The sequence below is a fragment of the Pleurodeles waltl genome, chromosome 11 (assembly GCF_031143425.1).
Source record: "Pleurodeles waltl isolate 20211129_DDA chromosome 11, aPleWal1.hap1.20221129, whole genome shotgun sequence".
Lineage (NCBI taxonomy): Eukaryota > Metazoa > Chordata > Amphibia > Caudata > Salamandridae > Pleurodeles > Pleurodeles waltl.
In genome coordinates this window covers 909,272,708-909,286,604 of record NC_090450.1, presented here as the reverse complement: position 1 = coordinate 909,286,604, position 13,897 = coordinate 909,272,708, and the positions used below count along the sequence as shown (strand labels likewise).

At 49.1% G+C, this 13,897-nt stretch overlaps 1 protein-coding gene across 5 annotated transcripts in view; it reads left to right on the top strand.

Moving 5' to 3' along the window:
- Positions 1 to 13,897, top strand: part of TCTN1 (tectonic family member 1) — a 275,107-nt gene that overhangs the window by 29,784 nt on the left and 231,426 nt on the right. For all 5 annotated transcript variants that reach the window (XM_069214867.1, XM_069214866.1, XM_069214868.1 and 2 more), the window contains exon 3: positions 5,040 to 5,170. In XM_069214867.1, coding sequence (XP_069070968.1) covers positions 5,040 to 5,170 — 131 coding nt within the window. The remainder of the gene's footprint in view (positions 1 to 5,039; positions 5,171 to 13,897) is intronic.

Below are 13,897 nucleotides of genomic sequence, written 5' to 3'. Positions count from 1 at the left end.
CCCAGCTGCTAGTGAGTCACGATTGGTTCGCTGGAGGCTGGTCAGATCCAACTTATCAGGTAGAATTGGAACTCCTAGGGTTCCCACGCATCCTCGATCTGTTATATGGTATACCCCTCCACCAAAATATGGAGGGGGTCACCAAGGCGGTCTTCCGGGCATGGCGGGCGGCGCTGCGACACACGAGCTGGAACGCAGTGGTCACTCTACAGACTCCGTTGTGGAGAGGGAAATGGACGAGCGCTATGGCTGCGCTGGAGGGATTTGCCGAATGGGATTTGTTAGGTATTTCATTAGTGGGAGATGTGTGGAGGGGCGAGACAATAAAGACCTTCCAGGAACTGCAGACAGACTTTCAACTAGCACGAACACAGTTTTTCAGGTACCTTCAACTTAGACATGCTTTGGGGACACACATCCCGAGAACAGGCCCATTGCCAGAATTTAGCCCACTAGAAGTTAAGGGCCAGATGCAGGAAACAAATAGCGAGTCGCAAATGGCAAAAATTGCAGTTTGCGACTAGCTATTCGCGTTTCCCTATGCAGAAATGCATATTGCGAGTCGGTACCGACTCGCAATATGCATTTCAGAATCGCAAATAGGAAGGGGTGTTCCCTTCCTATTTGCGATTCTGAGTGGTATGCAATACCATTTGCGACGGCATATGCGGTCGCAAATGGTGTCGCAGTTACCATCCACTTCAAGTGGGTGGTAACCCACTCGCAAATTGGAAGGGGTCCCCATGGGACCCCTTCCACTTTGTGAATGGACCCACACATATTTTTTCAGGGTAGGTAGTGGTCCAAGGAACCACTACCTGCCCTTAAAAAAAAAGGTTTCGGATTTTTTTTTAAGTGCAGCTCGTTTTCCTTTAAGGAAAACGGGCTACACTTAAAAAAAAAAAAAAACTGCTTTATTTAAAGCAGTCACGAACATGGAGGTCTGCTGACTACAGCAGGCCTTCATGTTTGCGAGTGCCTAGACTCGCTATGGGGCCGCAATTTGCGACCCACCTCATGAATATTCATGAGGTGGGTCGTTGCGACCCCATAGCGAGTCGCAGACGGTGTCTGAGACACTGTACTGCATACCAATTTGCGATTTGCAAATTGCGAGTCGCAGGGACTCGCAATTTGCAAGTCGCAAATTGGTCATTTGCTACATCTGGCCCTAAGTTACTTATGGGGAGTTTAGACGGGAAAGGGGTCTCACAGATCTACAAGATGTTGATCAACAATACACCTGAGGATCGGAACTCAACCAGGGCGGGATGGGAGGCATGGGTGGACGCTCTGGATGACACAGAGTGGCTGGAGGCGCTTAGGGCCCCTAGGGCCCTAGCCATATCGGCGAGTCTCCACACAGTGCAGTTCCACTACCTATACAGGGCATATCTAACACCTGCCAGAATGAGCCGCGCCAGACTGCGCCCTAACAGTCAATGCCACGCTGTGCTGGAGAACCCGCGGATTTCTTCCATATGGTTTGGTCCTGTCCGATTCTGCAAATATACTGGGGGAAGGTACTAACTGAGCTGACCACGGTACTGGAGATGGAGATACAACTCTCTGCCAAATCTGTGTTGCTGGGGGTGATGGAGGACATGGTGAGTTCCCGGGCACACCGCGCTTTTATTGGCACAGCTTTATTGATTGCAAAAAGGGATATTGCCGCAGCCTGGAGCTCACCATCTGGTCCGTCCCTACAAAAATGGAGAAGAGGTGTGGACTGGTGCGCTAATCAGGAGAGGCGAGTGTATGAATCGAGGGGATGCCCCCGAAAGCACGATAAGATATGGGCAGCCTGGCTGGGGATGTTGTCTTAAGATAGAATGGGTGAGGAAGGCCCCTTGCTGTCGAAACCTGTTGGAAGAATTGCATGTATTCTCCGAAATGTCATATGGTTTAAGGTAAATAATGTATGGAATTGAATTCTGTAGTACTGTCTGTACTAAATGTTCAAAAATCTGTCTTTCAAAAAAACAATAAAAAATTGTTTATAAAAAAAATAAAAGTGGACACTGCAAAAATCAACAGTTCCTGGGGGAGGTAAGTAAGGTTAAGTTTCTGAGGTAAGTAAAGCACTCACAAGTTCAGTTTCCTGGGCATAGGCAGCCCACCGTTGGGGGTTCAAGGCAACCCCAAAGTCACCACCCCAGCAACACAGGGCCGGTCAGGTGCAGAGGTCAAAGGAGGGCCCAAAACACCTAGGCGCCTATGGAGAACAGGGGTGCTCCGGTTTCAGTATGCCAACAGGTCTGCGTCTTCGGAGGGCAGACCAGGGGGGGTTTGTAGAGCACTGGGGGGGACACAAACAGGCACACAAAACACACCCTCAGCGGCACAGGGGCGGCCGGGTGCAGTGTGCAAAGTTGGCGTTGGGTTTTCTGTAGAAATCAATGGAGGGACCTGGGGGTCACTCTAGAGGTGCAGGTAGGGCACAGGGGGGCTTCTCGGGCGAGCCACTGACTGGGCTAGGCAGAGGGCCGCCTGATGGTCACTCCTGCACTGGAGGTCAGTTCCTTTTGGGCCTGGGGGCTGCGAGTGCAGTGCTTGGTCCAGGCGTTGGGTTCTTTGTTCCAGGCAGTCGCAGTCAGGGGGAGCCTCTGGATCCTCTCTGCAGGCGTTGCTGTGGGGATGCAGAGGGGTCATCTCAGGGTACTCACGAGGTCGCAGTCACCTCTGAGTACTCTCTGCAGTGTTGGTTCTCTGGAGCTCGAGCCGGGGGCGTCGGGTGCAGAGTGTGAAGTCTCGCACTTTCGGCGGGAAGAGTAAGTTCTTTAAACATTCCTTCAAAGTTGCAAAAAATTTCGCTGTTTGTGAACAGTGCCGCTGTTCTCTGGAATTTCTTGGTCCTTCGGTTCAGGGCAGTCCTTTTGAGGCTTCAGAGGTCGCTGGTGCCTGTCGGATGCGTTGCTGTGTAGGTTCTTTGAGTCTGGAGTCAGGCCGGTAGGGCTGGGGCCAAGTCATTTGTCGTCTCCGTCGTCTCTGCAGGGCTTTCAGATCAGCAGTCCTTCTTCTTTGTGTAGGTTGCAGGAATCTGATTTGGGCTACATCCTCTTTGTGCCTCCTCCCTGAGGGGAGGGGGGCACATCCCTAATCCTATTGGGGGAATCCTCCAATCTCAAGATGGAGGATTTCTTAAGGTAGGGGTCACCTCAGCTCAGGGCACCTTAGGGGCAGTCCTGACTGGTAGGTGACTCCTCCTTGTTTTTCTCATTATCTCCTCTAGCCTTGCCACCAAGAGTGGGGGCAGTGGTTGGAGGGGCGGGCATCTCCAGTAGCTGGGGTGCCCTGGAGTGCTGTAACAAAAGGCATGATGCTTTGAGGCTCACCGCCAGGTGTTACCGTTCCTGCAAGGGGAGGTGTGAATCACCTCCACCCAGTACAGGCTTTGTTCCTGGCCACAGAGTGACAAAGGCACTCTCCCCATGTGGCCAGAAACTCTTCTGGTTGTGGCAGGCTGGCAGAAACTGGTCAGCCTAGCACTAGGAGTTGGACTGGTATTCAGGGGGCATCTCTAATCTGCACTCTGGGTGCATTGTACAATAAATTCCACACTGGCATCAGTATGCATTTATTGTGCTGAGAAGTTTGATACCAAACTTCCCAGATTTCCGTGTAGCCGTTATGGAACTGTGGAGTTCGTGTTTGACAAACTCCCAGGCCATATACTCTTTATGGCTACCCTGCACTTACAATGTCTAAGAATTTGCTTAGACACTGTAGGGGCATAGTGCTCATGCACATATGCCCTCACCTGTGGTATAGTGCACCCTGCCTTAGGGCTGTAAGGCCTGCTAGACGGGTGACTTACCTATGCCACATGCAGTGTGAGGTGGGCATGGCACTCTGAGGGGAGTGCCATGTCGACTTAGTCATTTTCTCCCCAGCAGCACACACAAGCTGTGAGGCAGTGTGCATGTGCTGAGTGAGGGGTCTCCAGGGTGGCATAAGACATGCTGCAGCCCTTAGAGACCTTCCCTGGCATCAGGGCCCTTCGTACCAGGGTTACCATTTACAAGGGACTTATCTGGGTGCCAGGGCAATTGTGGGAACAAAGGTACAGTTTAGGGAAAGAGCACTGGTGCTGGGGCCTGGTTAGCAGGGTCCCAGCACACTTTCAGTCATAACTGGCATCAACAAAAGGCAAAAAGTCAGGGGGTAACCATGCCAGGAGGCATTTTCTTACAGAGATGGAGTGGATTTTCCTGGTTTGCAGCTTTTAATACTGGGGGCCATATTGCAGCACCATTGAAAAACCGGCTCTCAGTAACAAAACCGGCCCCCAACCTCCTGGGTTAAAAGCCCAATGCATGGTACGGTCAGTCTGGCCCTGCCTGGGGGCATCTTTCATTTTGCAAATCAGTTACCACACCCTTTGAGCTGTTGGTTACTGAACAATGGTTTGCAACCACAATGGTGACTTTATTTGTGGAGGGGATGCCCTCTCATGCCCCCTCTTAAATGTTATGCACAATGAGTCGCAGAGCACATTTTGTGTGTTGTGAAGGCTTTTCCAACTTACAAAATGGATTTAATGCATTGCTTATTGCAGTTTTGCAGATATTGGTAGTGCACTTTTAGACCAATCTTCTTTTGCCATCTAGTTGACTAGGATGTCAATGCTATTTTAAAAAAAAGTCTTCTGATATTTGCAGCACTTTCTGTTATTTGTAACAGTGGTACAGGAATACAGTGGATGATTGCAGGAAGAGAACAATCAGAGGTATGGTTGTCCCTTTCAAAGAAAAAAGAACATTTTTTCTATGCTCAGCATCTGTATGTTAATCTAAAGGATAATTTTGGGTCCAAAAGAGTGAATCACAGGGCTTAGCTACTCCTTCGTGGTTAATGTTGTCCTGTCTCGAAAAAAAAATGTTTCATTTGTGTGTCTAAGTGTGCTTTATAATGTTATTTTAGTCACATCATAACTCTGTACGGTGCTCAGATGCCCGCACTGATCTGTTCTGAGCTTACCAAATATCACAAGCAGACAATCACATTTTATCAGTCTAAAAACTCTCTTTCCTTTGCAGGAATGACGAACAGCTTTGCAGTCAAAGAAAAGCTCTTTATTCAATGAATATGGGCAAAGCCATCCCAGAAAGAGTTGTTGAGTTAATAGATCAAGTTAATCCAAATGTTTTCTGCATTTACAGCACAAACTGTAAGTACTTGTTGACTTCACCTAAACAACATGAGCGAAATAACCCAATTAGAGCGTTTCTTTTTTGTTTGACTTTTTATTGAGTCGTCTTAAAGCATTAGAATATTTAAACATGAATCAAACATAGAATTGCAATATAGACTAGTCTGCAGCAGCTTCCATTCAAGTGGACAACTTATTGTTTCACAGATATTTCTTTTTCGGTTATGTCTGCTCTATATTTATACATACAATGCATATTCATGAGGAGATTTGCCTTTTATGCAAATTATTGCAAATATGTAATTTGTGGTATAAGTACTCCCTTTTCTGAAGTAACATACTCATGAAGCAAGTGTAATATGTGGGTGAAATTACTACTGATTACATGAGTGATGTTATCTAAGTCTGTTGTTTCTTAGAGTATCTTGTTGCCACATATTGATGATATGCCCTAAACTGACGAAAAGTTAGGCAATCTTTTATGATGGTAATAAATGCAGCTGTATAATTGTGGGATTAGCCAGAGCCTTTGAGGTGGTCCTCTCTATAGGATGGTCTCTTAGCAGAGAAAGGGAAGGACAATGCCCATAATATCCTTGGTAATAACAGAACTGCTCAGTTGATGACCATCCCCACTGGATGCAGAGAACTATATCCGTATTCTTGCAACCCCTCCAACATGGACCTGAATATGCTGGGAATAGGGTCTGTCGTTGAGATTAGGTATAGTAGCAGTGGTACTGAAACTTTCATCACCCCTTTAGTTTGCGTGCATACAGAGATCTTGTCTTCTTCTGTGATGCTTCTTGCCTCTCCTTATTGTTAAGGCATGGTCCCATTTCACTTCCTGTGTACGCACCGGTGATAGTAGTCCCTCATATTGTAATCAAATTGTGATATAAGCACTTTGAAAAAGATGAAATCTCTGGAAAAACATTCACATTCTGTCAGGAAACTGTTCCCTGACACAGCTTTTTCTTTCTGCAAGACACACACACACACACACACAGCTTCATTTGTTTTTGTTGGGTCCATCATTTTTATCCCCTTAGGAACTTGCCGTCAAGGTTGTCAAATGCCAGGGTTGCTTAAGAACAAGGCTGGCCAATATTAAGTCTGCCTAGTCTCGATTCCACATTATGCTCCTTTCTTCAACCACCCTACAATTTCTGTCCCTTTATCTCAGTTTTTCAGCTTTCTTTTCATAGCTTCTTTCTCCCTTTCACACTATTTTCCTATATTTCTCTTCCACCTTTGTCTGTATTCTGCCTTCGTTTTCTCTAGGTCATAGCCTAATGATTGGGGGAAAAAAAAGTATGTGGCTTCAAGAATGAGCGGTGGTGCCCACAACCAGAAGCCACTCGCAGCAATTAAGCACTGTATACCCAATGTCTTTTAGGTTGACATATTCACCCCACATTCCTTATGGTAGGCCTTAATAGTGACAAACCGCAAAATGAAAGGGGATCTACAAACTGGGGCGAGTGCCATCTGAGATTCTTGCCATGGTAGGTAAAACTATCCAACTGACATACTGAGAAACAGTAAGGCCATCTAATAGATACATAGAGACACATGGCCAGGCTGAGGCCTCATTGTAGGAACCTGGCTCTCTATATACTATATAAAAATTATATATAGTGTGCACAGAGTCCAGGGGTTCCCCAGAGGCTAAACAGAGGCTAAAGTAGATGATGCTAATGCTCTCTGTTGTGGTAGTGTGGTCGAGCAGTTAGGCTTATCAGAGGGTAGTGCAAATAATTTGTTGTACACACAGAGTCAATAAATGAGGCATACACTCAATGACTAACTCCAGGCCAATTGTTTTTATATAAGCATAAATATATTTTGTTACTTTATGAGTAGAACCAGAAGAACTTGTTGCAGGTAAGTACAGTTGTAAGTAGGTATCAAGCATTTGTATCAAATGTACTTTTAAGGTTTTAGCAGATAAAGCAGTTGACAAGTAAGTAGCAATTGTCTATTTCAAAAGTTGACACTGTGCAGTTTTCCATAGGAGTCCATAGAGACCTAGTGGGGGTAGAAGTGTTAGCACAGAAAACCGGTAAGTACCAGACTTACAATTCCAGTCGTTGGGATTTAGGATGTCCAAAGGCCAAAGTTTAGGCTGACCCAAAAAGTGCACCACCAGCAACATGGGGCCAGCTGGGTGCAGAGGTCAAAGTTGGCTTTGGGTTTGCAATGGAATCCCATGAGTACCTGGGGGTGCTTGGAAAAGATCTGCTTGAAGGTATGTACCTGTGTCTTTGGAGAGCAGACCTTGGGGGTTTAGGCGAGCACCGGGGGGGGCACAGGCAGGCACCACTCACATATCCTCAGCGGCACAGGCCCAGCCGGGTGCAGCGTGCAAACACATGGCAGAGCGCCCATTGCTTTTCAATAGAGGGACCCCGAGGGTCACAAAAGATGCGGCAGGTTGGGTCCAGGGGGTCGGCTCCGGAAAACCACAGGCTGGACAAGGAGGAGGGCTTTAGCAACACAAAAGGATGATGGACGGAGTGTTGAAACTTTTCAAACACTCACCTCCAGTCTCAGATCTGGGTTTAATCCATCGTTCTTTTGCTCACCATGCCACTCCAGTTTGGACCCAGGAATATGCAAATCAGTCTTGACCCTGCTCCCCATGGGAACAATCCAGCCCGAACTGCCAGGCCAGGTCCTCCCTGGACTGGATGCAAGCATCCTAGGACTGGTTTCAGGGTATCACCCTTCATCAGCTAGGCTAGCTTGAATCCAGTGGCACAGTGAGCAAGGGACCCACGTCTGGGCATACCCTTCCCACTTAGGGCAACTTTAGCAACACAAAAGGATGATGGACGGAGTGTTGAAACTTTTCAAACACTCACCTCCAGTCTCAGATCTGGGTTTAATCCATCGTTCTTTTGCTCACCATGCCACTCCAGTTTGGACCCAGCCATATGCAAATCAGTCTTGACCCTGATCCCCATGGGAACAGTCCAGCCCAAACTGCTAGGCCAGGTCCTCCCTGGACCGGAAACCAGCATCCTAGGACCGGTTTTAGTTTTTGTGATGTTGCAAGGAGGAGGGCTACCTGCTGAACCTTGTTGGACTGTCGGTCGGATTCTCCAAGGCTTGGGTGCTGTGGGTGCAGGGGTACCTTTTGGCGTCTGGTATCTTCGTCCGATCTGGTCGCGGTCAAGGGGTCCTCTGGTTTCAGGCTGCGGGCATTGTTGTGTTGGCCAGGAGGGGTCAACCCAGGGTGGACACAGGGTCAGAATTGCCTGGGGACCTACTCTGAACCAGTGGGCAACCTAGACACAGGCATCTGTGCAGGGTGGGCAGGACTCACAGATCCGGCCAGTTCTGGAGTCCTTTTTGGAGTTTCTTTTGGACAGGGCCACTGTTCTTGGGAGTTCTTGGTCCTCTGCTGGCCAGGCAGTTCCCTGGGGGTTTGTAGAGGTTGCTGGTCATGCAGGACGGGTCGCCTTATTGTTGCAGGGCTTCTGAACCTGCAGACAGGCCTGTAGGGCTGGGGCCAAGTCATTTGGTGTCTGGAGTCTTCTCTGCTGGGGTCAGTGTAGCAGTCCTTCTTCTTACTTCTTTCTTCTTTTCTTCTTGAGGTCGCCAGGAATCTGGTGAGCTAGATTCAAGGGTGCCCTAAAATCCTACATTTAGGGGCGTTACAGGGGTCAGGGGGCAGTAGCCAATGGCTACTGTCACTGAGGGTGGCTACACCCTTTCTGTGTCCACTCCCTCTGGGGAGGTGGGCACATTCACCACCCTATTGTTCCCTGTCCTCCAAACCAAGATGGATGATTCTGCAGGGTGGGGTCACTTCAGCTCTGGACACCTTAGGAGTGGTCCTAGATGGAGTGGTCACTCCTCCCTGTTTTACTTAATATTCCAGCCGGACTTGCCTCCAAAAGTGGGGCTTTGTCTGAGAGGTGGGCATCTCCACTAGCTGGAGTGCCCCGTGGCCCTGCAACAGTAGGCCTGAGCCTTTGAGGCTCTGTGACGGGCTGTTGCAAACAGCAACAGACCCGCCCGATGTTGCGGCCTAGACTGACCCTGCCGCTCCCGACCCGAAGGGCAGAGACAGCAGCTTCGCGCCCTTTCGGGCGTAAAACCAGAGACAGCCACGGAGAAGCGGTTGGAAGTCGAGGACAGTCAGACATAGAAGCCTGAAAACGCGGTGAAGAAGACGACGCCCGGCAGACCCAAAATGGATCTGAGGAGCCATCTTTACCACGGGAGGAGCAGGACAGAGCCACGGAGAGACACAGAACAGCACCAGCGGTTTGGGAGGCGCCCAGCGCGAATTCCAGCCACGCTTCAGGAGAAGCGTGGCCTTTCCAGGTGCGTGCCAATCTTAAGGAAGGGGTGGTTGGGAGGGGATAAACAACCAATAGCATTTTGGTTGTTGTATGTTTGTTTTGTTTTATTAGATTTATTTTGGGACACAACAAAGTGAAGGGGTGTGGTGGTGGGGCTCTCACAGCTCTAAGGCAGGGTGCACTACACAACAGGTAAGGCCTGCTAGCGGGGTGACTTACCTATGCCCCAGGCAGTGGGTGATAGACATGGCACCCTGAGAGGTATGCCATGTTGTTTTTACCTTTTTCTCCCCACCAACACACACAGTCTGCAATGGCAGTGTGCATTTGCTCGATGAGGGGACCTTTAGGGTGGCACAATACATGCTGCAGCCCTTAGGGACCTTCCCTGGTTACAGAGCCCTTGCTACCACTGGTACCTTTTACAAGGGACATAGCTGTGCCCCAATTGTGGGAACAATGGTATAGTTTAGGGAAATAACACTGGTGCTGGGGTCTGGTTAGCAGGATCCCAGCACACACTCAGTCAAGTCAGCATCAATATCAGGCAAAAAGTGGGGGGTGCCCATGCCAAAAGGGGCACTTTTCTATACAACCCCCTCCCAAACGAAAGAGGATGAGACTAACCTTTTGCAGGAGAGTCCTCATTATCTAAGTGGAAAAACTTGGAAAGGCCATCTGCATTGGCAAGGGCAGTCCCAGGTCTATGTTCCTCTGTAAAGTCCATTCCCTATAGGGAGATGGACCACCTCAAAAGTTTAGGGTTCTCACATCTCATTTGCATTAGCCATCTGAGAGGTCTGTGTTCAGTTTGAACAATATAGTGAGTACCAAACAAGTATGGTCTTCAGGGACCAAACCACAGCAAAGGCCTCAATTTCAATGGCACTCCAACGCTGTTCCCTGGAGAATAACCTCCTGCTAATGAATGCAACAGGTTGGTCATGGCCATCATCATTGGTTTAGGACAGGACTGCTCCTATCCAATGCTCAGAGGTATCTGTCTGCACAATGAACTGCCTGGAACAGTGGTTCCTAACCTGTGGTCCGGGGAGCACTGGGGGTCTGTGAATCCTCCTCAGGGGGTCCCCGACTGCTTAGAAAATTAAATAAAATTAACAGATTAGGTCCCCAGCTTTCAGTAATGACTCAATGGGGGGTCCCTGGATTCTACTAATGATTCAGTGGGGGTCCCTGGGTTCCAGTAAGGATAAAATGGGGGTCCACAGAAGTCAAAAGGTTGGGAACCACTGGCCAAGAATAATCTGGAGCTTTGGGAACTGGTGCTGAGCACATGGCCTCCTTCAGGGTGTCAAATGCCTTTTGACAGTCAAGAGTCCAGTTTACCTTGTTGGGCATCTTTTTAGAGGTCAGTTCTGTGAGGGAGTGGGGGTCATAATGGGCCCAATACCCCTTCACAAACCTCATGTAACAACCAGTCAAGTCAAGGAATGCTCTGACTTGAGTCTGGGTTTTTGGAGCTTCCCAGTCCAGAATTGTCTGGATCTTGGGCTGTAAAGGTTGCACTTGACCTCCACCTACAAGTTGGCTCAAGTGTACAACAGTACCCTGCCCTATCTGGCATTTTCATGCCTTGATGGTGAGGTCTGCTGATTGCAGAGCCTGCAAGGCCTTCCCCAGGTGGATCAGGTGATCCTGCCAGGAGGAGCTAAAGACAGCAATATCATCAAGATCTGCTGCATTGGACTTGATTCACCAACCGTTGGAAGGTGACAGGGGTATTCTTTAAACCAAAGGGCATAACAATGAACTGATAATGTCCATAATATGTAGAGAATGCAGTTTTCTCCTCTGATCTTGGTGCCATGCGAATTTGCAAGTACCCTGCAGTTAAGTCAAAGATGCTGAGGAACTTTGCTGCACCTAATTTGTCTATCAGCTCATCAGCCTTTGTAATAGAGTGAGCATCTGTCTTGGTGACAGAGTTAAGACCTCTGTAGTCCACCCAAAACCTCATCTCTTTATTTCCATCCTTGGAATGAGGTTTGGGGACCAAGACCACCGGGCTAGCCCAGGGACTGTCAGAGAGTTCAATAACCCCTAAATCCAGCATCTTGCTGACTTCAACTTTGACGCTCTACTTGACTTGGTCAAACTGCCAATAGATCTTGGATTTGACAGGCAGGCTGTCTCCTCTGTCCACATCATGGGTACACAGGTGTGCCTGTCCAGGGGTCAAGGAGAAGAGCTCAGCATATGGCTGCAGGAATTGCCTGCAGTAAGCCTGCTGTTGGTCAGAAAGGGTGTCTGAGTAGGCAACTCCATCAGCTGACCCAACGTTAGGGTTATGTGAGAGGAGGTCAGGGATAGGTTCACTCTCTGCTTCCTGATCCTCATCAGTAACTATCAGCATAGTTACATCAGCCCTGTCACAGTAGAGCTTGAGGTGGTTCACATGGATCACCCTTTTGGGTGTTGTATGAAGCTGGCCTAAGGTGTGGCGGGTACCTAAGGTACTTACACTTTATACCAGGTCCAAGTATCCCCTATTAGTGTAGTGTAGGCTGTGTCCAGAAGTCAGGATCTCTAGAGGTAGCTATGGATGAGCAGCCAAGGTGTATCTAGGAGACATGCAAAACTCGTGTAACACCACTGTAGACTCATGAAAGAAAAACACTCAGTGTTACAAAAATAAAGGTACTTTATTTTACTGACACAATTACCAAAAAGTACTAGAGAGGCAACCCTCCAATAGGAGGTACGTAGCACACTAGATATGCACACTAGTAATCAGTAATGGGCATAACAAATGTTAGAAAACTGTGCAAATAGCCATAGACAATAGTGACCATAGGGGAGCCCAAACCATATACTAAATAAATGGAATGTGAATGCAGGACCCCCACCTAGGTAAATGGAATGTGTAGAGGGGAGCTGGAGGAACTAGCAAACCCCAAAGGTAAGTACCACAATACCCCCCCAGCAACCAGGAAGAAAAGAGTACGTTGCTGGATTTTCCTCAAACCATCCAAGAGGACAAAAAAGAAGATAATGGAACACCCAGACAAGACTGCAAGAAACCAGCAGTGGATTCCTGAAGAGGAAGAACTGTGGAAGGGGATCAAGTCCAGAAGTCACAGAAGCGTCGGGTGGGGACAGGAGCCACTACCCACCCATCTGCTGTTGCAGGAGTTGGTTGCGGTAGGACGAAGATGGTCCGGAATGCAGCCCTGGAGCAGGTGAAGAGTTCCTGGAGAATGCAGTTGACGTCCCACGCAGGATGGATAATTGCAATCAGTCAGTGGCGTGGAAAAGCCACCAACAAGCCTTGGCAAAGGTAGAAGTCATGGTGAAGCACAAGTGGAGCTGCCGGGGACCAGCAAGGTCCAGGAGAACTCAACCCATGGGAGGAGTCCTACGGGGACCCTCAGAAAGGTAGGGAGTCCACTGAAGAAAAGGCAGCCCCCACAGGAGACCCACTGGAAGAGGAAACAGGAGTCGCAGAGGAGCCCCCGCAGCACAACTGAAGAAGGGTCCTACACTGCAGGAGAAGCATGCAGAGGGCTGTGCGTCGCAGGAAAGAGGGCTGAGGGCTACACAGAGCCTGACGATCCCTTGCAGGAGATGCCAACAAGCCTTGGTAGCTGCAAGAGATGTGGTGCAAGGGGATACTGCCCTGCGTGGGGAGGCAAAGGCTTACCTCCACCAAAGTTGGACAGCTGGCAGAGATGACCAAGAGTACTATTTCGGACCACCACCCATGATGCAGCTCAGGATGAGAAGAGATCCACGCAGCCGGTCATTGTTGCAGTTGGTGCCTACGGATGCAGGGGAGTGACTCATTCACTCCAAGGGAGATTTGTTCTTCCTTCTCGTGCAGACTGAAGACTTGCCAGCCTCAGAGGATGCACAACTGGGGAAATTTTGCAGAAGCTGGAAGGAGCCGTGGAAGCAATGTTGCAAACAGAGTCTTTATTGTGGATGCAGATTGTCGGTTCCTGGAGGGTCCAGTCGCAGTTCCAGTGGCCAGAATTCGAAGTAGGGGTTGCAGAGGAGTCCTGTTGGAATCTTGCAAGCCGAATCTGACGACCCGCCCAAGAGAGAGACCGTAAATAGTCCTGAAAGGGGGGACTGGTCACCTAGCCATGTGACCACCTATCAAGAGGGGGCTCTGATGTCACCTCCCTGACCTGGCCCCTCAGATGCTCCCAGAGGTCTCTGCCAACCTCTGATTCAAGATGGCAGAACCCAGGGAGCCTTTGGAGGAGATCTGGGACCACCCCTGGGGTGGAGATGGACAGGGGAGTAGTCACTCCCCTTTCCATTGTCCAGTTTCATGCCAGAGCAGGGACTGGAGATGCCTGAACCGGTGTAGACTGGTTTATGCAAGGAGGGCACCAAATGTGCCCTTAAAAGCATACCAGTGGCTTGGGGAGGCTACTCCTCCCAAGACATGTAAACACCTATT